Consider the following 25,573-nt stretch of genomic DNA (forward strand, 5'->3'; position numbering starts at 1 on the left):
CCCTGGACTACATGAAGAGACATGAAAGAGCTCTCGGATCATGTGGCCCAGCAGGTATGACCTAGCCCTGAGTAGCATCCTGCCTTCGCACAGAATGATAGCACAATGTAAGGACAAAATGATTGACTTCAACAATTGGCTAAGCTTCTGGTGTCATTCAAAGGGGATCCAGTATGTCTGCCTGGGACGACATGATTGATAGACCACAATGCTTTGCTAGAGATTTTCTGCACCTGTCGCCCCTGGGATTCAGGTTACTGGCTAAGGCTCTTGCCACCCCTGTAGTGCCTTTTTTAGGCAAAGTTCAAAGGACAAAACCACCACCGTAACAGGTACAAGCATGCAAATTCTGAAGGTAAGGCTACTCCATGCTAGAAATTTAAACCTCGAAATTATGAAAATTAAAATTGCCAAAGATTCCAAAGACGACCACAAGCATTCTATAACTGTTAAGAATCTAAATGGCAATGATCAGATCTGCTCTGAGCTACAACAGAATGGCATTAAATATACTGATTCCAAGGATATTGCCAGTTTCCTGGCAGATCAATTCAGTGCCAACTTCACCCCACCCCACCCCCACCCCCCCGTCACCTCCTAAACGGCTCATCTCAATACCGGAAGATTGACGGATTCCGGTAATAATGGCCACAGAGGAAAAAAACGCACTCTCCAACGCTGAGAATACAGCATCCGTGGGACCAGATGACATCCCGTGCTGTGTATTACATGAACTACAAAGTGAACTGGCACCTCACCTAAGTGTCATGTTTAATCATAGCCTCACCTCAGTCTTGGTGCCCACTGAGTGGCGCACAGCTACAGTTGTCCCACTCCACAAGGGGGGATACACCTTGGATCCCGGGAACTACTGCCCCATCAGTCTGACGAGCCTGATCTGCAAGGCCATGGAACGTATTATCATGAAACATATTATCATGGAACATATAAACAAAGATATTGGCAACCTTCAAACACTGGACCCCTCCCAGTTTGAGTTCATGAAGGGCCGATTGGGTCTCCTGAACCTGATTGACTTCTCCGAATCAAGTCTCCAGAGCCATGGATGAGGTTAAGACAGTCCACACAGCCTATCTGGACCTCGCCAAGGCCTTTGACACCATCCTCCACTCTGGAATCATAGATAGACTTGCTAAGCTGGGCATTAATCCCTACATCACTCTGGTTGCCAACTGGCTTACTGACGAACCCACACTGTAAAAGTAGCCGACTCCAAGTCCAGCTCCAGACAAGTGGAGTACCTCAGGGTTCAGTCCTGGGACAGCTCTTGTTTGGCATCTACTTCTCTGAAGTACAGGCCAACACTAAGGGACTCTGGCTAACAAGGTTTGCAGATGACTGCAAACTGGGAGCCATTATAGAATCCCCAAATGATGTGGATACTCTACAAAAGGGCCTTACAGAAACAGATGCTTGGTGCCAGAGCCATGCGCTCAAGCTCAATGCCAAGAAATGTATAGTTATCCCCTTTGGGAAAAACCATGTACCCGTGAATTACCACATAGGTGGCAGGACATTAAACACTGAAAGTGTGATAAGAGACTTGGGGACACAGGTGGACAGTGGGTCTCGCCTTTGATAACCACATCGCCACAGCAGTCAGGAAATCCTATGTGGCACACCTCATCACCAAGGACTTTTCATACAGAAAAAAGGAGGTAATTGTCCCACTGTACTCATCCCTCATTAGACCCATTATAGAATACAGCGCCCCATTTTATTATGCATCTCTCAAGACATCTGCAACAACCGGAAAGGCTGCAGAAATACCTCACTAAAAGAATCACAGGCCTAAAGCAGATGCCCTACGCTGACCGCCTTAAACTTTATCTATACTCTGTGGGATATCGTCTACTCAGAGGCGATCTCTGCTTAACATACAAGGCCATGTCAAACCCAGAGCTGTTGGGCATGCTATACTTTAAGAAATCCCAATCCCTCAGAGCCACACGCTCCAGGTATTTAAACCTTGTCATCACAATAAACAAAACATGCTGGAGGGATAGGTTCCTGACCCAGAGACTCCCCAGACTTTGGAATAGACTGCCCGTACATGTCCAGCAGATCGCCTCTTTGGCCCTCTTCAAAAGGATATAACAGTCCACAGCACACAGGATCTGTGGCCAAATAATCCAACAGCAGGCAATAAAATCAAATTTCTTTTAATTCCAAAAGCAGCACACGTAGTCTGTTCTAAATAGAACAGCAACACAGATGAGCCAAGCGCTTTCACCCAGTATATTACTAGGCTTTCTCAAGGCAACAAACAGAGCTATCCATTACACATCAGTTTTAAATAACTAGTACAATTAAATGGTAACTCCACCCATCAATTAGAAGTTAATACCTTTGATAGTGTTGTGTTAAAGACATAGTACAAAGAGAAACAGTTTCTCAAGTTAAATGTATATGTTTGTGTAAGAAATACTTCTTAATATAGTCAATAATGGTAATAATACTCTGCAAAGTGCCTTGTCAGTGCAAAATTCATAAAGGTACATCATAAATTAAAAAAATGTTTAAAATTTGAAATGGTTAATTATTGTTACAAGTTGGAATTAAAATTAAATCGCATTTCTTATTCCAAAAACTAAAATAATTAGATAAATAATAAATAAATCAAACTTTTTACAGTGACGTTGTAAAAAATAGGGAGCTTTCTGACTAATGTCACAACACTACCTAATAACAACAAGAAGAAGAAGGTTAAAGAAGAACAAGTGAACCTATACAAAATTAAACTAAATAGTCACATATTATAACCGTGCTCTTCTCATTTTTAAAATGCTGTTAATATTTAAGCCCTCATTCATTCCAGGAGGGGTGCAGGCATCCAATTTCAACTGCCAGAACAGTTCTCGAGTCTCCAATTTGGCCTCCCAGTTGCCCCCTCGTGGGTCTGGCACCACCTGCTCCAACACCAAAAATTTAAGGTTCATGCCTTCACATATCTGTGAGTGTTTGTAAAAGGCATTGGTGTCCTTACATTTAGTGATATCATATTGCTGCTCGTATACCCTTCTCCTAAGCTGTGTCTCGGTTTTACCAACGTAAAACCCAGAACAGAAAGTACAAATACCCAGGTACACCACCCCTTTAGTTGCACAGTTAAAATGTTGATGATACTTGTACTTGAACCTTCTTGAGGGAATTGTGATGGTGTCTTGGTCAAGCATATATTGACATTGTTTACATTGACCGCATTTTAAAGTGCCAGGCCTCTGATTGTCATAACCCATATTTTTTCTCCCCTCAAACAGATCTTTCAAATTTCTACCTCTTTTTCTGATAAAACTAGGCATCAGGGGAAAAAATTGTTTAAGATCAGCATTAGTAGATACTATGGGCCAGTATTTTGTAATAATGTTTTCCAAATCATGTGAGCTGGAAGAAAAGGTGTATGAAAAACTCTCCTTAAACTTGTCATTCTTCTTTTTTACCGATTCTTCCACCAAAGGTACACCAGTGCCCAAAAGGGGGTGAATGACCAATTCTCTTTTGCCAGTAACCTCCAAAATCAATTGATTTATCAGGTCTACCGGGTAGGCCTTTTCCAAAAAGAGTTCGTGCAAGACCTTAGTCTCCTGCTCATAGTATTCCAAAGTACTACACATTCTGGAGGCCCTGATCAACTGTCCCTTAACAATTCCCCTTTTTTGATAATAGGGGTGCCCACTATTAAAGTGGAGATAGGCGTTGGAGAACGTAGGCTTCCTGTACACCCTAGACTGAAAACAATGATTAGTGAAGTCCTTCATCAAAGTTGCATCCAAATAGTGTAAGGTGTCCCGATCAATACTATGGGTAAATTTCAGAAAGCTAGTAGTACTATTGATGTAATCAAAAAGCTCTCCAAGTCCTGCAGGGACCCATTCCACAAAATACAAATGTCATCCAAATATCTGGAATAGTGCCTAATCATAGGTGCCCAGTCTGTTGAAGACAAATCTTTGTTCCCAGTAATAAAGCACACAATTTGCATAAACAGTGGCACAGCAAGCCCCCATTGCCACACCTTTTCTTTGCCTGTAGAACTCCCCATTAAAGAATATATAGCTGTTCTCGAGAACCATCTCCATTAATTCCTTAACCAAATTAATGGTTTTGCCACTTAGTGCACCACTTGAAATCAGCACCTGTCCAAACTATTCCAGACCCTCAATGTGTGGAATGCTCGGAAAAAGGTCTTTTATATCAATGGTAACCATTAACAAGTCAGCAGAAAACAGTCTACGGTGGACTGTGCTTAGGAAGTGCCAGGAGTCCTTGCAGATGTGGTCAGCGGGGACTAGCACATTTTTGGAGACATAATCTATGAATGGCTGTTGGATTATTTGGCCTCGGATCCTGTGTGCTGTGGACTGTTATATTCTTGGTTTATTTCGACTTCTACGTTCCTCTTCAAAAGGAAAATTTATGCTTGGATGGGAGAAAGGAAATTCACCTAGGGGATCATGTCAGTCACCCTGCTAGACAGGGGTCCTGGGAAGTAAATAGCGTGGGAAGAAATAGCCAGCGAATTGTTATGGCTAGGCTTGTATAGGCCCTAGTACCAACCTATGAACTGGAGAAGTGGGAGGCTATGGTTCAAAACGTTTTAAGGGCCTTTCCAGGACTCGCGTGGCAGCGACTTCCCCCAGGGCAGAAGGGCTAGTAACAATGGAAGATGCCAAGCAAGAGGCAGGGCTGGCCCTTAGAATCAGGGTTCCAGGGATTCTTTCCCTGGTAGCTCCTATCAGTGCTCCTGGAAGGAGGCCTGGTTGCCTTCCTCTGGAGGCAGTTATCCCTGCACCAGTCTGCGTGGCTAAGAATAACTGTGGACAATTGGGTACAGAGGATTATAACCAGAGATTGCAAGATCCCTTTTTCAGAAGAACCAAAAAGACTAAGAAGAATGCCAGACATTTCACCCAGTCACAGGGATGCAGTGGTCTTAAGTTCAAAAACTGCTCAACAAAGGAGACATCCAAGCAGACCCAACAGACCAGAGAAGAGCCGGGATTTACTCAAGATTCTATTTAGTGCCAAAGAAAAGAGGGGACTGGAGACCAATTCTGGATCTCCGTCAGTTGAACAAAGCAGGTCAGCAAACCAAAGTCTGGTTGGTCTCAGTTCAGTCTATAGTGCCGTTCTTGGAAAAAGACTTGGATGTGCTCAGATCTTCAGGGTGCAAATTACCATATAAAAATGGACAACCACAAGCGGTGTAGAAGGTTTCTGTGTTTCTGACTGGTTCAACTGAACTCAGTTCAGGGCACTGCCCTTTTGGTCTCACCACAGCCCCCAGGTTGTACATCAAATGAATGGCAGTGGTAGCAGCTCACCTCAGACTGCTAGGATTCCAGGTGTTTCCATATCAAGACTACTGACTCCTTACAGCTCCTACCAGGTGTCCACTCAGAGGCATGAGATTATACTTTTTTTCCTTTGTTCCAACTTAGGAGTCGCTATAAACTATATGAGAAATCCCATTTAGAACAATCTCAGCAGTTGGAATTCATTGGAGCTATGCTTAATGCAATCACTGGCATTGTACATCTTCCCAAAATCCCATTTAGAACAATCTCAGCAGTTGGAATTCATTGGAGCTATGCTTAATGCAATCAGTGGCATTGTACATCTTCCCATAGAAAGGATAAGCTCGCAAGTCAGCCAGATCATTCGCAGCAAGAAAGTAATAAGGCTCCTTCTACAAACTCTAGGATCAATGACCGCCTGTGTCACTCTAGTCCCTCTGGGGAGATATCGCATGCATATTTTTCAGTGGCTGTTAGTGTCCAAGTGGTCCTTAGAGTCAGCCAATGTCCCATCTGGTTATGATCCCCAATCACGCCAATGAAATTGTCGGGGCTGTCCCTTTGTCCCTCTTTAACCCTAAGCCATAGTGACTATGGACTTGTTCCAGATGGGGGGAGGGCATTTTCTGGGAAAAACAGTCCAAGGCACTTGGTCCCAGCTGGAGGCCAATTTGCATATCTGCATTCTAGAGACGAGGGCAGTGCACATAGCATTGCAGGCATGTCAAGAAACCCTCCCCTTGGGAGCAGTTGCAATTCAAACATACAATATGTCATTAGTTTAGTACATCAACAAGCAAGAGAGAACCAGATCTTACCCTGTTTGTTGAGAAAAGCTAATTGTGGCAAAGGGCAAAATCTTCCGGCTGCTTTTTAATAGCAATGTACATTCTGGGGTGCTCCAACATGATTGCAGATGAATTGAGCAAAACCATCCTGATGCATTACAAGTGGTCTCAATCCATTGGTGGCAGAAACGATATTCCGCCACTAGGGCCACCCTTGCTGATACCTTTTTTGTTCCCCTCTGAACAAGTGCAGCAGTTACTTTGCCCTAATCCCCCCCCCCCCCAGGGCAGTCACCTAGAGACACTCCTTCACGATTGCCCCCCCCCCCCGGTCTGTTGTACGCTTTCCCCTAATTCCTCTGATATACCCATTTCTAAAGAAAGCCAACAGGTCAAAGAACAGAACAATTCTCATTGCCCCATTATGGCCTCTACCGGTCTAGTTTTCCTTTCCTTTGGCCTCTCTTACTTTGGAACCCTGGATACTAGACCCAGCTCCAGACCTATTTCACCCAGAGGGACTGGCTCATACGAATCTTCAGGATCTCAAGCTCACTGCATGGCTTCTCCAGTTCCCATGTTTGCCAGGCATTTTTATACCTCCCTGGTCCAAAGCATCATTGTAGCCCACCACAAACCTTCAACAAGAAAATTGGGTCTTAAGTGACTAAAGTTTACTAAATGGTTTTCATACTCTAATTTTGACCCATATTCTGGCCCTGTTGATAAGTTCTGCAGTTTAACTTTACTCTCTGAATGCAGTAGGAGCATCTGCCTTTACTATTAAGAGTGCAGTGCCAAAATCCAGTAGCACCACCAAGGAACGCTCCAGTACACAAATTAGGAGAAAACAAAAAAGGAGCGTAACACCATGGACATAAAATTGGAACTTTTAATACAACAAAAACCAGAACAGGATAAGTGCTTTCAGCATGTGCCTTCCTCAGATCCTGAAAACAATTCTACACACAACTATTTAAGAACCAGCTAACCAATCTAGTTAAAAGGCAGTTAAAAAATGAGGCAATGAAACATAGCAACACTTACTCCCCATTTGCATAGTGCACTTGTAACAAAAACATGTTTTAAAATAACTTTGATCCAAACTTAGAACAAAACTACATTTTGTTAAAGACAATCATGTAGCATATTAAAACTTATAGTAAATAAATAAAACACTGCTGTCATAACCATTACACAGCTTGTGAATGTTAAAAACTCAGAGCTCATACTGGTAACATGGCAGGTTCACAACCATAATATTAAAGAAGCAACAATCACAGCCTGATTAAAAAATGAGGCAATGAAACATAGCAATGCTTGCTCCCCATTTGCATAGTGCACTTATAACAAAAAACATGTTTTAAAATAACTTAGATCCAAGCTTGGAACAAAACTACATTTTGTTAGACAATCAGCATAGCATTCTAAAGCTTATAGTAAATAAAACACTGCTGTCATAACTATTACATAGCTTGTAAATCTGTTTGTTACAACTCAGAGCTCGTAATGTTAACATATCAGGTTCACAACCATAATATTAAAGAAGCAACAGTCACAGCCTGACATGCAACAAACAAATAACTATTGTCATTGCATAAAAGCCTGATGAACACACAGAATTCATACTTTGAACAAAATAGTGACAAAACTCACCCATTGATAGCAGAATACATTAACTCCAAACTTAAAAGATGGCATGTTCACATCTCTGAAAGAAATGAAAGCATGCATAAACACCTATTCTATAGAAAGTGTACAGAAGGAATATTACAAAGCTGACATCTGTAACAGATGGATAGGAAGTAAAAAATAAATATGTATAATGAGCTTCCTTAATGGCAAAAAGTCCATCTTCGTTCCTTCAGGAGCGGTTTAAGTGGAACAACACCATTAAGCCCTGGGAAACAATCAGCCCTCAAGTCCATTATCCATTTAGATTCTTCCATTTCTGTTTGATTTGATTTGTTAATCCCCTTCTCTTACAGTTGGACGAACTATTGCAAGAACTATAAATCTAAATGTATGGGTGGCATTATCTTGAATATGAGCATGCAACGCATTCGTAACAACCTTAATGCGTATATCAGGTTGGTGCTTAAAGATTCTTTCTTTTAGCATCCTATTCATTTTGCCCACATAGAAACATGGGTAAAAAGTACAGGTAGCAAATATACCACATTCTTACTATTACAGTTGGCATTTCAAAAAAAATGGTATGTCCTTCCTGTAACTGGATGTGTAAAAACATTACTGGTTTTGATAATGGTACAGGCTTTACAACTGCCACATTTCCGTGTGCCAGAACGTGTATGTTCATTCCTTTTGACTTTGCAGCATTTATTGCAAAGCAACCTCTTTAGATTTTTTTTGTTCTTAAAACTAAAATGAAGTGTAGTCCCTACTATTTCTTTCAGTCTGATGTTAACACAGGCCAGTATTTTTTGATTATTCCACGTATTGTAGAATTATCACTACTGTAAGTAAGGCTGACCCTCATGGTCCCCTGCCCTACATTAGGATGTATTCTATCGTCCTTCATCACTTCACTTGTCATTCCATTGATATACTGTTGAGAGTAGCAGGGTCTACCCTTATTCTTTCTCAGATCTCTTGCATGATCTATTGTTACTTCTCTGACGGGCCTATAACCACGATCCTTGAAACCTTGTAACAGTTTATTGCTTTCCATGAGAAAAGTATCATCCTGAGTACAAAGCCTGGACACTCGAGTGACTTGGTTGTCAATCACATTGCAGAAAATATGCCTCGGGTGCATACTGGAAAAATGCACCATATGGTTCCTCCACATAGGTTTCCGATACAGCATAGTATTTATCCCTTCAATAGGATCTTGACATCCAGAAATTCGATATCTGTTCTGGACATCTTAACATCGAATTTTAGAAACAAAGTAGTCTGTGTTAAAAAAAAATCCACAAAATATTGGACTTCTTCCTCACTTACAGCCTATAGATTCATAATGTCATCCACAAATCTGTTATATTGGAGCACATTCCCTTTCCATTGGAAGTTTACATTCAGTGCCCATAGCTCTTCCCACCGGGCCAACACGAGATTAGCATAGCTATTCGCGTAGGGGGTACCCATAGCTACCCCCCACTTCTACCAGTAGTAGCTATCTTCATAAACAAATAAATTGTTCTCTAGCACCAGTTCCAATAGGCTGCAGACAACATAAGAGTCTAATTTCCTTCCTCTATACAAATGTCTTATGGCTTCAACACCATATGAGTTAGGAATTGATGTAAACAAACTATGAACATCCATATTGACTAATAACAAATGGGAGAAGTCATAGATGTTAGTAGTGGCTTTCTGTAAATGCTGTAGGAACTGTGCTGTATCTTTTACTATGTTCTTGTAATCACTCTAGCTTTTTCAGCTCATTTTCCAAAAAGACTGAAAGGGGTTCCATTGACCATCCTCGGCCTGCCGCTATGGGACGCATGGGTGGTTTAGAGCTGTTTTTATGGATTTTTGGCAGTCCATTGATGATAGGTATGACAGGATGTTCAACTATGAAAAACTCATATAGTTTCTTTGTTATATTCCTGTTCATAAGCATCTCATAAAGTGCATCTTCTATCCTCCTTTTAATCACATCAACTTCTTTCTTCATAATTCTTAAGGATGTTGCTCGATCACGGAGCATATCCAACATACTTGCTTATCCTGTTCTTATTTTTGTTTTATTAAAGTTCCAGTTTTATGTCTATGGTGTTATGCTCCTTTTTTGTTTTTTTTTACTATTAGAGTGCATCTTGCTGCAATCTCTAACTTTCATATTGGTTTAAATGGTTCATCCTTTGTCTCTTAAACTTTGCAAAGCTTTTTTGAAAAGAACCTTAATGCTCAGACCTCCATGTAAAGAACCCTCTGCACCATGGCATTTGAATCTGATACTTCTATCTCCTATTTATTATACCTTCGAACCTTCCAAGTTGCGACTTGAAGTTTGTCTTGGAAAACTTTATTTTTGATGGCTATTACTTCTGCTAGAAGAATATCTGAAATATAGGCCTTATCCTGCAAACCTCCCTATTTAATCTTTCATAAGGACAGGGCCTCCCTGCGAACAAATCCCTCCTTCCTACCAAAGGTTGTGTCTGATATATGGATATGTAAAAGCCCATTCAACTAGAGCAGTAGCAGCTTCTGCAGTTTTTCATGCCAGAGCTTCCTTGGATATTTGTGCAGTGATGACATGGGCATGTGGTCCCTAGGTGGACGTGCATCATTCGGCTCGAGGGTGCTCGGGAATATTCTTCTGAGAGACCTCCCAAGGTTCAGGTAGCTAGGGACTCTGTCCCGCAGTCCAAGGATTAAGTGAAGATTGACATCAGATAAAGAAGTTGTCTTACCGTAACGTTCTATCTGTGTTGTCTATCTTCACTTATCCTTGACATTCCCTCCCTCTTTCCCCCTGCTTGCAGATCGGATCTCTCCAAAGATTGGCTTTCATGATAAAGATACAGATATGGCCCCTGATCTGTTATTTCCTGTCTGTCACTGTTTGCAAACTTGAGCTGAGGTAATCTTGTGAGGAGCATAATAGGTAGAGCTTAGCTCGAGAGTTTTTGGAAGGCGTGAGCAGGAATAACTGCAGAGTCTGTTCCAAGGCTCGGAACCGAGCCCACAGTCAAGGTAAGTGAAGATCAACAACACAGATGGAACATTATGGTAAGATATAACTTCTTTTTTAAACTGCTTGTCTAGTGCCAAGATCTATGACGTCTGATTTAATGTCCTTTTTTGACATTTGTGACAAGTTGGACGGCAGCCAAGTGGTGGTCCATGTGGGAGTGAATGAATGGAAGTGTGGAACATGCAGAGAGATGATGCAACTTGCTTACACGTGTTGGAGGGAGGAAAGATACTGATCCAGAGTAGTGTTTTGCCTTCAAGAATGATGCCTGATACCAAGACAAGATAACTTGATTTAATGACTGGCTACATAGTTGCTGTCATTCTAAGGGGATCCAGTATGCGTCAGTCTGGGATGAGGTGATAGGGTAGGTCTTCTGTTCACCAGTATGGCTTGCACCCTTGCACCTGTCATACCAGGGCTTCCACATACTAGCTAAAGCATTTGCCCCTTAAAGTTCCTTTTTTAGCATTTTTAGGCATAATTTCCCTACTGGACACTCCAGCATATCAAACTCTGAAAGATGCATCCAACTCAAACATTTTAATATCTTGAGTAAATACTGAGATATCTTCAGTGTAGTGATAGCATGCTCTGTACCAAGGTTAACAGCCTGTCATGGTTTCAAGCCCCAGTGTAATTGAAAAGTATCTGCATTCATCAGAAATGCCACCACCTCATATCAAATAACCCATGACCCTAACTTGGAGCTTAGAGATCCAAGTCACCCTTAAAAAAATCCAACAGCAACTTCATTGCTAGCTGCAAATCCCCATCAGTTAATGTTCCTCAAAGATCATGAAAATTACCTTAGTACCATTGAAGAGTTAAATGTGAAATCAAATGCAAGAATAACCTGCATTAATTAAGCATTGCCTGGCAGACTTAAGGTTCTGAAAATGTATATTCTCAGTGATTCCTAGACTTTAATACCATTGCATTGAAGCACATTGTAAAAGTACCCTCTAGAAGCTCTAATGTCCTCAATCTGGTCCTTGGCAGTCTAGGCACCCTGCCTGTATCCCATTATGCATCTCCAATTTCTTGTTAAGTCCAGACAGAAATTACTTCTTTGTCAGGCTTAATAGTACCACCCTACCACCAAATTAAATCATCTTTTTGAGCTTCTTCAGGGTAAGCCTATTTCATTTTGCAGAATACCTATGCAATGTTCCTAACAGTCCCCCAGCAGTAAAAAGCTGCCAGATTCATCTCCAGTCTTTACTGTCATTTAACCTATTCACTTCAGTGGAACTCGAAGTTTGCACTGTAACTTCCTGTGGGCGGAGCCCAAGCCTTTTCACAGAATCAAATTATGTCCTAACATTTCAAACAGATGTTCATGTCTTTGGAACCATAGGGGTTATGAACGAAGTATAAATGGCAAACTCTTCACCACAAACTATTTTTATAGAGGTAGTATTTTTTAGGTTCTACGTCTTAAGCTGAATTTTGTAAGTCACAGTAAGCACGATTACTTTTCCAATATTTTGCAAACAACTTTTAATATTTTAGCAACTACTCAAGTTACACACATACTGTCAGCAGCATTTTAGTCATCTAGTTGAGACCTTTCATATGAGGCGGAGTTCTGTCTGTTGAGATACTTAGGAAAAAAAAATGTGAAAATTATATCTATATAAATTAATATCATAAAACCATTAATATCGTTCTACCTGCACTAGATAGAGTTCAGTTGTGTAAGCATGAAGATTAAATTTTTTAATACTTTGTACATAGCATGGTTTTGGAATTATTGATGCAAGAATGAACCAGCATTATTTGCCTAGAGGCGTCGGGAATTAACTGCAGATGCACCTGGAGACGTCACTTTGATGAAATGAGTTAAGCAGCTGAATAGAAACGTTTGTACCCATCCATGCTAAATACAGTGGTAAGTTCAGGAATAAGTCTATATCTGAACTCCTGTATTAATAAAATGTGTATTAAAAGAAGGAACAATTATTTTATTTATCCTTTGTTGACTGGGTTTGTCTCACTAGGCTAGTGGCCTTTCTTCAGTGAAAACCAAAGGTGGTAGTTCTACTGCTAGGGGAAATTTGGCCAGGGGCTCTGGGAACTTCTCAAACCCTTTTTGATAAGTGCTGTAGAATCCGTTAAATCCACCAGAGCTGCCACCAACTCAAGAAGATAGACCTCAGTTTAACATCTCAGCTGAAGGATGACATACAGGGTAATGCAGCATCCCCCTTGTACTGCACTGTAGTGTCAGTAATCTATCCATCTTGTCTGACTATAGAACCCACAGCCTTCTGCACCAAAGGCAAATATGCTACCTGGCACTGAAAGTAATGAAAAGTTGCAAGAAATCCCCATCCCAAAATTGCACTGAAATATGCCAGCAAGGGACTTCAGCGCACTATTAGAGAATGTAAAGCAAGAGTATGAACTTGGTCACTACAGATCTGAAGAAAATGTAACTATCTTCAGTTATGTTAGGAAATTAAGGAATGATGTTTAACACTGCGGTAAACTCCTCCATAGTCATATCACTTCTTCCATTCCCAAGGGTATATCTAGTATAGTAGCAGGCATATTTAATTTCAACGTTACCGTAACAACCCACGTTGTTGCCCCACTGTCCCTGAAACAAAATATTTCCTCTGAAAGCACCTTGGAACACGTCTTAAATTCTCCGTCAAACGCTGAAAATAGTGTTTGTCGGACAACTTACCAGGCTGAAATGTTAAGTTGTCAATCTCGCCTTCATTCTTGCTGGATGGGTTCGGAGCCGATCCTCTGCTCCGACTCGGCACTTGCTAAGCTCGAGAGTCACTTTTACCAGCTCGAGGCAGCCCCATATCCCATGATGCAAGGTGGTAATTACCCAGATCTCGTTTGCCGCTTCGCTAATGAGGTCATCCTTTTTACCAGCTCCTGGTAAGTGATATTTTTCTAGCTTTTGGTCAGGTTTTAGGAGTTTAAAACCCTAATTTTTGGTCCTTTTAGTCTTCTTTCTACCCTCAGTGTATTTCACTTAGCTCCATACCCTCTTCACCTAGTTCCTTTATTTTAGTTTTTTGGGCCTTAGGCCTTTCCCACCCTCACAGTTCCTGTCAGGATTTCCCTCAGGTGTGTGTGTTGTGTCTCTCTAATTAATAACTAATTGTTAGTTATTAATATTTTTTTACTGTAGTGTCTTGGTTGGACTGATTGGTGTGTGTGAGTGTTTAAACACATAGATATGTCCAAAGATACTAGGGTCTCAGGTTTCAAGAAGTGTGACTCGTGCTGTCAGAAGATGTCTCTGACAGACTGTCACACTTCTTGTATTTATTGCCTGGGACCCCTACACCTGCAGGACTCCTGTGCTATATGTCATTCTTTCAGCCAGAGAGTCATGCAGGAACGTAGAAATAAGTTGATCCTTAGGGTTCTACTTAAACCAGAGAGCTCCCTGGCTAAAGTCTGCTCCGGGAAGCCCTCTAAACCTCCCAAGACCCAGGCTTCGGTGTCCAAGTCTGTGGTCTTGGTTCCGACTCCGCCGGAGTCGACATTGGCTCCGTCCGGAGCCGATCCTTCCTTGTTGGAAGCCCCTGTGTCGGCGCCAACCATCTTCGGCACCGATACCTTGGCTTTTGCACCGGTGTCGGCTCCGTCTGGAGCAGACACCTCAGCGTCGAAGCATGTCTATCTTTGTCTCCTCTCGGAGCCGACAAGTTGTCGGCTCTGCCTGGAGCCGAACGTTCCTCAGCTCCGATTGCTCCGTCCAAAAAGAGGTCTAGATCTCCCTCTTTGGAATCTATTCACTAGGCTCCCAGCATCCCCCTTGCTTTCGGAGTCGAGCCATTGGAGCCGATCATCGAGGTCTTCCAGGCTTTCAGACCACGATTTAGAGAGAGTGGTAAGTAGGCTATTAAAGTCACAGGCACTAGCCCAGATGCTCCATAGCCCGTCTCATCAGACGTGAGCTATTATACATCCCCCTAAAATTCCTCCAACTCTCCTACAGAGCTCGGAGCCGGAGATTACTGGTACCGTGACTGTTGCTGTGTCGGAGCCGATACCACACCTTTCGGCTCCGTCATCCTCGACTCCTATCTCCTCCTTGAGACCTTCCTTGGAGGGATCCAGGCGTCTGGCTTCCCTGGTTGGTTCCGAGGGGGCGAGTGGCATCGGACCCTTGTCCGACCCCATTCTCCCTCTCGGGGCTTCGGCCTTGGTGAGCTCGGCCCCGACATCTGCTTCGGAGCCTTCCCTTTCGGTGGGACCGGGGATCCCTGTTTCTTCAGAGCGGGATCTCTCGGCCCTCCCTGGGAGGGGAGCCTTCGAGGTGATGAGTGTGCTAGCCCCAGAGCTTAGCCAGCAGTCGGTTCCTTTAGCTCCTCCCTCTACGGTGCCTGTAGATGCCTCTTCCCATTCTCTTGCTCCCGGACCCAGAGATCCATCGCCCCAGGTCTCCCCATTGGGAAGAACTTCCTCTTCCGAGGTTTCCCCTGATCCTTCAGGTGAACCCCCGCGTAAGAGGACTTGTAAGAGGAAGCATTTAGACTTCCCTGAGTCTACAACCTCAGATACCGATTTAGATGAGTCGGAGGGGTCCCCAAGATCCCCCTCTGAGGATGTCTCCTTTTCAGACATCCTTGAGCTCCTGAAACAGAGGGGGAACTGGGCCTCCATTAACTCCTCCGAGGATGAATCGGTATACCTGGAGGCTTTTGGATCTCGACCCTCCACCTCCTGGGTGTCTCCGCCTTTCGACCCTCTCATGGAGGTCATAGCTCGAAAGGCGTGGGCATCTCCTGATTCGGTGGGACCAGTCCCTAGGAGACCTTCTAAATTTATTACGGCCCCCCGCAGAAAAGCAGTTTCTTACTAAAGGTGTCCCGGTTGATGCCATGGTGGTGGCGGCCGCCACTAAGAAGGAACTTGCAGATCCTTCCGTACCAGTCCATCCTCCTAACAGAGTCCAGGACTATGGACAGGTATGGTAAGCGGATGTTTTTCTCAGCGACCTTTGCTATGCGTTCGCTGAATTATCTATGTCACTTCACCAGACTTCAAAGGGATATCCTTAAAGAACTAGGTGAAAGTAGTACAGGATCCTTCAGCAGCTGGAGCTCAGGAAAAGATTGCTTCTCAGCTAGGAATCCTTAACTCCATAACCAACTCCTCCATGCGGCTCATTTCTTATGCGGCCGATGGGGCGAGTAGAGCTGCAGGCACAGGAGTGGCTCTCGGACGTCAGTCCTGGATGCAGCTGTGTAATTTTGCAGACCCCTTTAAGGCGTCCTTCACAAACTCTCCCTCTGATGGGTCAACTTTGTTTGGCCCTCAGGTGAAGGACATGTTGACCAGGTGTGAGCAAGACTGCAAGACTCTTTCTGCCGTAGGAGTCCGTTTCTCCACCCCTTCTAGACCTTATCCCAAAGGCCAGAAAGGGGGGAAAATGTGGTTCCGGAAATCTCAGGGAGTCACGCCGGATGCACGTGGTCAGTTTAACCCCAGAGGCAGAGGGGGTAATAATAGACGCCGCCCTAGGGGCAGAGGGGGTCCGCAAAACCAGGGCAGTAGAGATCCTCTCTCTGACAAGCCCTTCCAGCATCCCTGAGGTGTTGCCTGACTGTCCACCCTTGGAGGCAGTCGGGGGGAGATTGTCGCTGTACCCAGAAGCCTGGTTTTCTCCCTCTCAAGACAGATGGGTACAGTCGATCATATCCGAGGGTTACAAGATTCCTTTCGAAGAAAGCCCCTTCCCTCAGAAAAGTTCCCTTCCAGATGTTCCACCCAGTCTAAGGGAAATTGCAAAACTAGAGGTTTCAAAGCTTCTAAAAAAAAAGGGCCAGCCAGTTCCAACAGACCATTTAGAGTCCGGAATCTACTCGAGGTTCTTTTTGGTCCCCAAAAAGACAGGAGTCTGGAGACCAATATTAGACCTCAGCAGGCTCAACAAGTCTGTCAAAAAGACGAGATTTCGGATGGTCACACTTCAATCGATTTTGCCCTTTCTGGGAAAAGACAACTGGATGTGCTCCATAGACCTTCAGGATGCGTACTATCACATAAAAATCCACAGATGCTCCCGAAGGTTTCTCCGCTTTCGGCTGGGGACCAGTCATTTTCAATTCAGAGCCCTGCCCTTTGGTCTCACTACAGCCCCCAGAGTGTTCACCAAATGCATGGCAGTGGTCACGGCTCACCTGAGACGTCAAGGATTCCCGGTGTTTCCGTATCTCGATGACTGGCTCCTCTCAGCCACCACCAGGCATCAACTCATCAAAGCCAGAGACTACACCCTACGTCTCTGCAGTCAGTTGGGAATTTCGGTAAACTTCAAAAAGTCCTCCTTATCACCCTGCCAATCTTATCTTTATAGGCGCAAATCTAGACACTACTCAGATGTCAGCAAACCTAACAGATCAGAGAATCCTAGATATCCAAAACCACGTACGGATCATCCTTGCCAGCAACAAAGTACAAGCTAGGTTGGTCCTGAAAGTGTTGGGCCTCATGGTGGCTGCCATCACACTTCTTCCTCTGGCCCGTTTTTACATGCGTCTCCTGCAGTGGATGTTGTTCACACAATGGTCATTCCAGCAGCTTCCCATGCGTCACAAGATCCTAGTGACAGAGGCCTGCAAGAACCATCTATCCTGGTGGATTTCCTCTCCTCTAGTCCATCAGGGCAGACCGTTTGTTTCCCCGGCCCCGGTAGCCACGGTCACTTCGGATGCCTCCCTGATCGGGTGGGGGGGGCATTATCAGGGCAGGATGGTTCATGGCACGTGGCAACCATTCCAATACCACCTGCACATAAATGTCCTAAAGATGAGAGCAGTGCTTTTAACGTTGCAAGCCCTCAACGACTTTCTTCCCTTAGGAACTATTGCAGTTCATACGGACAACATGTCCGTAGTGTGGTACATCAACAAGCAGGGCAGAACCAAGTCCTATCCCTTGTGTCGAGAGGCTCTCAGACTTTGGCAATGGGCGATCTCCTCTCATCGGTTTCTGGTAGCAACGTAGCGGACAGATTGAGCAGAGCTATACTCATGCCTCACAAGTGGTCTCTCAAGCAATCTATAGTGGAGGAGATTTTTCAGAAGTGGGGCCGCCCATGCTGCGACCTTTTTGCTACTCCCCAAAACAGCAAATGCCCAGACTTCTTCTCTCTCTTCCCACTTCCGGGCCATCCCCCCAGAGACGCTCTTACCCAAGATTGGCCCCAGGGACTCCTTTATGCTTTTCCTCCCTTCCCATTGATACCACAGGTACTCCAGAAAGCGGCCGTTTTGAGAGCCAAAATGATTCTCATTGCCCCTTACTGATCTCGACAAATTTGGTTTCCATTCCTGCATCGCCATCTCTTGGTGCAGCCGTGGCGTCTGGACCCAGCGCCAGATCTTCTGACCCACCAGTCGGGTCAACTGCGCCGGTCCGTTTCTTCCCTCAACCTCACAGCTTGGTTGCTCCACTTCCTTCCTTAGCCAGGCTTCCTATGATCTCTAACCCCGTTAGAGACATTATTGTAGCTTCTCTTAAATCCTCTACCAGGAGGATTTACTCTAGCAAGTGGAAACGCTTCTCCCTTTGGGCGAAAGCTAAGAACATAGATCCCTTTACTGCCCCTGTTCAGTCGGTCTTGGATTTTCTAGCGGAAATTTTTCACTCAGGTTCTTCGTCTTCCACAGTCAAAGTTCAGTTGGCAGCAATCTCGAATTTTCATGTCGGGTTTGCTGACCACAACATTGTCCTACAAGCTTTGTAAAGCTTTTCTTAAAGGAATTTTCCTTCTAAAGCCCCCTGTTAGGGATCCTCCACCACAGTGGGACCTAAATTTAGTGCTGGCATCCTTAATTCTTCCCCCTTTCGAACCGGCTGCTTCATGTTCATTAAAGTTTCTTTCTTGGAAGATACTCTTTCTGGTCGCTATTACCTCAGCTAGAGTGTCAGAACTTCATGCCCTCTCTGTTCGTCCCCCTTATTTGGTCTTCCACAAGGACAGGGTATCCTTGAGAACCAATCCATCCTTTTTGCCCAAGGTTGCTTCTAAGACCAATTTAAACCAATCCATTGATCTTCCTGTATTTTTTCCAAATTATTCTAACAGGGCGGAACAAAAATTGCATTACCTTGATGTTCACTGCCAACTTAGATATTACTTGGACAGAACAAAGCAATTTAGGAAATCTGATCAACTCTTCCTTTCTTATGCTGAAAATAAAAAAGGTCTCCCTGTTTCTAAAGTGACCTTATCCAGATGGCTATCTTCCACCATTTCTGATATTTATCAACATAGGGGCAAAGAACTCAGCTCAAAACCTAAAGCACATTCTACAAGAGGCCTAGCCACTTCTACAGCCTTTCAGGCTAGGCTGCCCTTAGATACTATTTGTGCAGCAGCCCCTTGGGCCACTCCTCATACCTTTGTTTCTCATTACAAATTGGATTTGGCCTCCAGGGATAGGGCAAGCTTTGGTTCCACAGTTCTCAAGAGTCTGTTCCATTGAGCCACCCAGGATAGAGGTGCTAGGGACGCGGTCCCATCCAGCAAGAATGAAGGTGAAATTGACAACTTAACATTTAGAAGTTATGTACCTACCATAATGTTCCATGTTAGTTGTCTTCTCTCGCCTTCTTTCTTGCGTCCCTCCCTCCTGTCCCCCTTGCCTGGACAGACCTTGATCTCCTCTTTCTCTGGAAGATTCTTCTTCCTTGGACACCAGTTAGTTGGCCTTCATTACCTGGTTTCCCTTTATAGCCTTTTAGGCTAGTTGTTCCTCTTTCCTTAGTGGAAAGTTTTTTGGTAGGTAGTTTCCTCTAGGTACCAAATGAGATCTGGGTAATTACCACCTTGCATCATGGGATATGGGGCTGCCTCGAGCTGGTAAAAGTGACTCTCGAGCTTAGCAAGTGCCTAGTCGGAGCCGAGGATCGGCTCCGAACCCATCGAGCATGAAAGAAGGCGAGAAAAGAAAACTAACGTGGAACGTTATGGTAGGTACATAACTTCTAATTTTCATCCATGCCAAGTGTGCATTATATGACCTGCTGCTTAAGTTGTTCAAACTCAGCCTATGATGCCTGGAAAGTGGCCACTGTGACTCTGTATACAAGGGTGATCCATCTACTGACCCAGGTAGTCCTAGACCAGTCGGCCTCACCAGACTTGTGTAGGATGTGTCCTAGCAAAACTTATTTATACAGGCATAGGCAACATAACTGGTCTAGACCCTACTCCGTTTTTATTCTGAAGACCAAGTCCTGACACCTGAGCCTAGTAAACTTCTTTGAAAATATTAGAGTCTATAGATAGTTGTAACTGAATGCTTTTTATCCTCACCTGGCCATGGCTTTTGACACTCCCTTATGCTGATATTGAAAAGATAAACCAAATATAAACGCATACATTGTCCTCTGGATTTCAGTCTAGCTATTCAGAAGATCCCAAGTTGTGAAAGTTGGTGGTAGCTTTTCTGAGCCTAAAATTGTAACTAGTGAGGTACATAGGGATCATTACTTTGCTCTGTCCTGTTTGTTGTGTGTGTTCCAGATGTCCAACTCAATATTCATGGAGTGTGGTAAACCAGGTTTGCTGATGACTGCAGTCTGGGCACTTGCCTGCGCATTCACTGCTACTAAACTGCTCCAAAAAAGGGCTGGTAAATGTATATTTGGTGTACTAAAAGTCTCAAGTTTAATGCAAGAGAGTGCAACGTAATAGTTTTCAGCAAAAAAACTGTTACCACCTCGTATGATATAAGTGGTATTTCTTTTCAAACAGACTCACAAGACCTCGGTACTTGTGGACAAATATCTCATTTGTGCATTGTTTTCACCATAGTCAAAATTTTTCTGCCTGGCTGTGATCATTTCCTAGAGATGTTTTCAAGATGCAAAGAAGTAATTTCGCTGTACCGTTCCCGTAGCAGAATAATTGTTGAATACTATACCCCTTTAGTACATATAAATCCAAGCATATTGCTCAACTGAAAAGGCCCCAGTGATTTTTAACCAAAAAAAAGTGAAAGGTCTTGATAGACTAGAATAGTTGCAAGATTTAACCCACTTGTACTCCTTAGCCTGCCAAGGTGATCTTTGTCTTACTTTCAAAGCCATGAAAGACCCAGTCTTATTTGTTCTCCTGTGTCTCCACAAACAGCTGTACTAGGGACCTAAATTTACACCAAGTAAAGACTTGCTGGTCTGATAGGTTACAACTCGGTGTTTTCCCAGCTTATGAAATTTTACCATTACAGGTCAAGCAAAGTACTACTTTGTCTGCTCATCTTCATGATTGGATTTGCAGAAAATTTGCACCAGGGTTATCTTCAGCCTTGCTTGAGAGGTGGGCAGCAACTCATAAAAACTGGCAAGAAATTGTAAATAAGAGTGTGAACTTAAGGTCGCTACAGATACCAAAGAAAATTACAAAGGTAGACCTCTTATAGTCCTTGCGATTGCTTGGGTAGAATCACTTGTAAGAAAATGAAGCATGTAAAGTTCACACTGGACTGTTATAAAGAAATCCAGATACTGAAAGAAAGTGCTGATTTTGTGTATCTTACAGTTTAACCTCTTCACATCTCTGCAATCTGTTATATATGTGTGTATGTTTGTGTGTCATACACACACGTATTGAATGTATTTTTGTATGATATACACAACACTGCTTCCATCCTGCCCTTAATACTAACACTGCTCTTCTAAACTTTATAGATTCAATAAAACTACAAATAACAGCAAACTAGTGTCCTCCATATTTCTTGAGTTGCCTAAAGCCTATGACAGTTTCACAGCAAACCTCTACCTCAAATGTCCTCACTAGGTTCACCTCCGTCTACCTTTTCATGGTTCAAAAGCCGCTTGCCCAGTAGGCAACTGTCAGTAAAATGGCACTCCACACACTCCCTATCTCAGTCACCACTGGTATACCACAAGGCTCTATCATTGGTCCCCTTCTCTTTAACATTCTTGCCTACACTCTTCACACATCACACAACAGGCCTCCCTAATGCAATACACAGATGACTCAACATTCATATGCACATCAGACAGCTTGGTACTTTTCCAAAAACTTACTCGGGAATCATTAACATGTTTTAATTAAACATGGCTTTGTAACTCACAGCTCATGCTCAACCCCCCCTTCCCAAAAAAAAAAAACTTCACCTTCCCCAGTACCTTTCTCATAAAAAAAAACAATGTAAAATCTCTTTCAGTAGTACAATCATTGAAATAACTTCTCGTAGCAAATTATTTAGGATGATAGCAGATGACTTGCGTATGCAAAATTGCATAAAAAAACTAGGGATGCTTTAGAGCTAAAATCTTTCACCAGTGCAACTAAAGCTGCAGTATCCACTGTTTACCTCCTCTCATCACTACTTTATGGCACTCGCATCCTTGCAACCTCCATATTTCTCAAAAAAACACTTAAACATTGCTTTAACAGATTGGCTAAATTTCCAGCATGTACCTGTTTCAGAACCCACCACTGTATATCACTAAGAAACCTAAATTGGTTAAAACTACTCCATCAACAGCAGCATCCGTCTTGCCCAGCACTAGATAACATTTTACACATTTATGTTCCCGCTTTATCATTATGATTTAGTGACCAAAAACTCCTGTCTGTCCAAAAACTTATAATATCTGCTGGGTATAGATTGTACTTATACCATGGTGCTAAGGCCCTGGAGCTCCTTACCTGTGTCCATCAGGTCAGTACTCTCCCTGTAATCCTTTAAAACCATTCTGAAAGACTTGTAAGCCAAAACCTGCATCTGTTCTTGCTCAATCCCTGATAAACTCTATATCCATAAATATGAAGAAGTATTCTTACCTTGTCTCTGCTTACTTCCCATTCTTCACTCATTTCTTTACTTCAAGCAGTTTCTCTGCCCTGACACCTTCTCTGAATTATGCCATAACTCTTGTTTTTTTCCCACTTCTTATTGCAGTTCCTGTTTGGATTAAACTTGCTAAAACTTCTCTGAATAGTAAATCATTACCCTACAAGTTGTATCTGTTAACTCGTGTTTTTACATTTTGTGTAATTTGTATAATTGGTTAAACTGTAGATGTTTGTATTTTTATTGCATTGTTTTTGAAGATTGTAAAATTAAGTAAAATAATATATACACATACATACACGCATATATTCATGTATACGTACATATGTAGATGCCCATTAGGTGCTAGTGTGATGGATAAGGTGTTTATCTCACAGACCCAAGGTACAGGGTTTGATTCTCACCTTAAAATGAAAATTGGATAGTCTTAAAATGGTCTACAAGGGTAGTTAGCCTAGTACTTACCCATGACTCCAATATGTGGGTGTACGTGTATGTATGACCCTTGGTATAATTTATACTTGCAGAATATTATCATTAGATGAACATTGGTTTGTGCAGGTGGATGCCCAATTACACTGAAAATATGGCAGATGTTTGAGTGACATTAGTGAGTAGAAGCCTGGATTTTATTAGCATTTCCTATTGTGAATACCTTTACTCAGCTCTGTTTTTGTTAGCTGTCATACTTTGGGGCGGTTTGTATCCTTGTACATATTCTAGTACTACTTGTGAATGTCACAGTCTGGAACTAAAGTTGTCTGCATTGTTTTGATTCAGTAAAACTCATCACTAAGTTAGTATTAAAGCAGGCTTTCTGAAACCAAGAATGCAGCTGCTACCTTAGACCCTCACAGAGGATGACCGTGTTGAGTTTTCTTATTCTGGAAATGAGAGGAGTTCTGAGAAAGAGTTTTCTTTCAGATGAGTATGTCCATGAGGAACGTAACTTCTTGCAGTTTCCATTGTGAAGGAAAGCCCCCCTGTTTTTGTAGGAAGCTTGAGGGTAATGGGGGAAAAAAATCCTTGGTGATGTATAGTATTTTCACAAAATGCCAAAAGACATGATGAGATGTAGGCCGAGATTTTGTAAATATTTGTGAATATAGTAACTTCCTGTGGGAACTTGTTGAGCAGTTTTGTAAGGCTCTAAGTCAGAGTTCAGAAGCCAAGTGGCAGCTTTTGCAGAAGGACTTGCATTTCATACTTGGCAAAATCCCCTCTCTGCGTTACACCCTCTTCGGTATATCAAATGGATAAACCATTGCTTGAATCAGTGTAGCTTGGGATTAAAAAGAGAGGCTGAAGTGTGTTACTTTGGCAAAGGCTTCCATTACTGTTTTGAACTTCCTCAGACTGACAACTCATTTTTTAAGTTGGTATTAACCAAGCATGATTAAACAGCTGCTGTTTTGTTATGTAGATGCATGGAGAGACTGAAAGCGTGCTTAGTATAGTGGCTTGTGCTGTAGATTTTGTGTACTTTGCGAAATCTATGCTTTTTCCTTCTTGCATCTACTTAAATAAAAATTATCACTTTTATCTCAGTGTAGGGTTATGTTCAAATTTCCATCTCAACATTTTTCTTCTGGTGATATCCTTGCTTTTCTTCTGGTGAAAGTAGCTGAATATGCAAGATGATGCTTGCCGGTACCCTGCTCAAATTTCTCTCATTTTAGAGGCGGACTTGATTTTTGGTTGTTTTTTGGGGTGCATGAAAGATTTCTTTTCTTCCTGTGAAGTTGGTTGTGAATTTTCAAGATTTAATGCTTGGCGATGTGAAGTGGCACATGGCATTTGGCACTTTTCAGTGTATAACATACACATGCTTCACAAGGAGGCATCATGTCTGAGGAAGGTGGTAGCCACTTAACCCCCCCCCCCTCTTTCATAGGCTTCCCGTTGGCTCTTTAAAGGTTGCTGGAGTTATAATGGGTACAGAGTGATTTATCTCTTTCCTAAGTTATATTGAACAGAGGTGATGTGCTAATACTGATAGAGAAATTCAGTGGTATGAGTAATCTCTAAATAGAGGGTTAACAGGAGACTGGGGTGTAACAAGCCCTTCTCTCAACTACATTAAATGTAGCATCAGGATTTTACATTTTTATTGCTTGTATTTATAGATATCTTTCAGCGAGCAGCTCTCTGGATGGACTGAGTGAGAAAATATCGCAGTCTGAAGCGTGAGTTTGCTTCTTTTATCTTTAAATAGAATGTTTAGGAAGGTTTTTTTGTACTCGGACGTTTAGAAATGTGTTCCTAAAGCACGAGAAATGCACAAAGCTTAAAATGATTTACCATGGAGTAGCTTTCTTGAACTACTGTGGATGAGACTAAGTGAAATATATTGACACTGGGGTATTCATCCAATGTCTCTGGCTGCCTGCTCATTTCAAATGTCAGTTCGTGGTCAGAGATTCAGTACTCATTGATTTAGGTATCTTGATTCCCACACAGAGTAAACTCTTCAAGCTTTAGTGCTGTACCACTATCTAGTAAGTAAATAATTGGCTTTGATTTTTTTTGTTCCTTGTTACCAGTAGTACATTTTGTATACATTTTAACACCTCAGCGTTATTTGGTGCAGATTTTATTCAGGGTGTTTTTGTGGAAGGTGTAGCTGCATGATTAGAAGCTTTACATGGTTTCCCTTAAAAGTGCAAAGCTTTCTGATCTGTGAATTTTCAGTATGTCATGACCCTGACAACCAAGTGTCAGACTAGTAAGTAGACCACTTTGTATTGCTGGTGGTTTAATGAAGCTGTCTGCACACTTAAAAATACATATAGCTTGTTTCACAGCTAATGCTTGGGACTTGGCAGACTGGAATAAGAGATGTAATTTTAGAAAATGCAGTGAATATTGTCAGGGTCGTAGAATCTTGGCTGCAGTAGAATACTTATCCATGGGAAGTAATTATGGGTGGAGTTCTGCCTTTTTGAACTAGTAGTATTTTCTGTAGCTGCATCTGGGGATTTT

At 42.6% G+C, this 25,573-nt stretch overlaps 1 protein-coding gene across 6 annotated transcripts in view; it reads left to right on the plus strand.

The window, feature by feature from the left end:
* TPD52L2 (TPD52 like 2) overlaps positions 1 to 25,573 on the plus strand; it is a 566,267-nt gene that overhangs the window by 160,715 nt on the left and 379,979 nt on the right. For 4 of the 6 annotated variants that reach the window (XM_044089864.1, XM_044089865.1, XM_044089868.1 and 1 more), the window contains one exon: positions 24,718 to 24,777. The exons of the other annotated variants lie outside the window; for them this stretch is intronic. In XM_044089864.1, coding sequence (XP_043945799.1) covers positions 24,718 to 24,777 — 60 coding nt within the window. The remainder of the gene's footprint in view (positions 1 to 24,717; positions 24,778 to 25,573) is intronic. 6 annotated transcript variants of the gene reach the window in all.

Source organism: Protopterus annectens, chromosome 12.part0, assembly GCF_019279795.1.
Source record: "Protopterus annectens isolate FY-2018-M chromosome 12.part0, PAN1.0, whole genome shotgun sequence".
Taxonomy (NCBI): Eukaryota; Metazoa; Chordata; order Ceratodontiformes; family Protopteridae; genus Protopterus; species Protopterus annectens.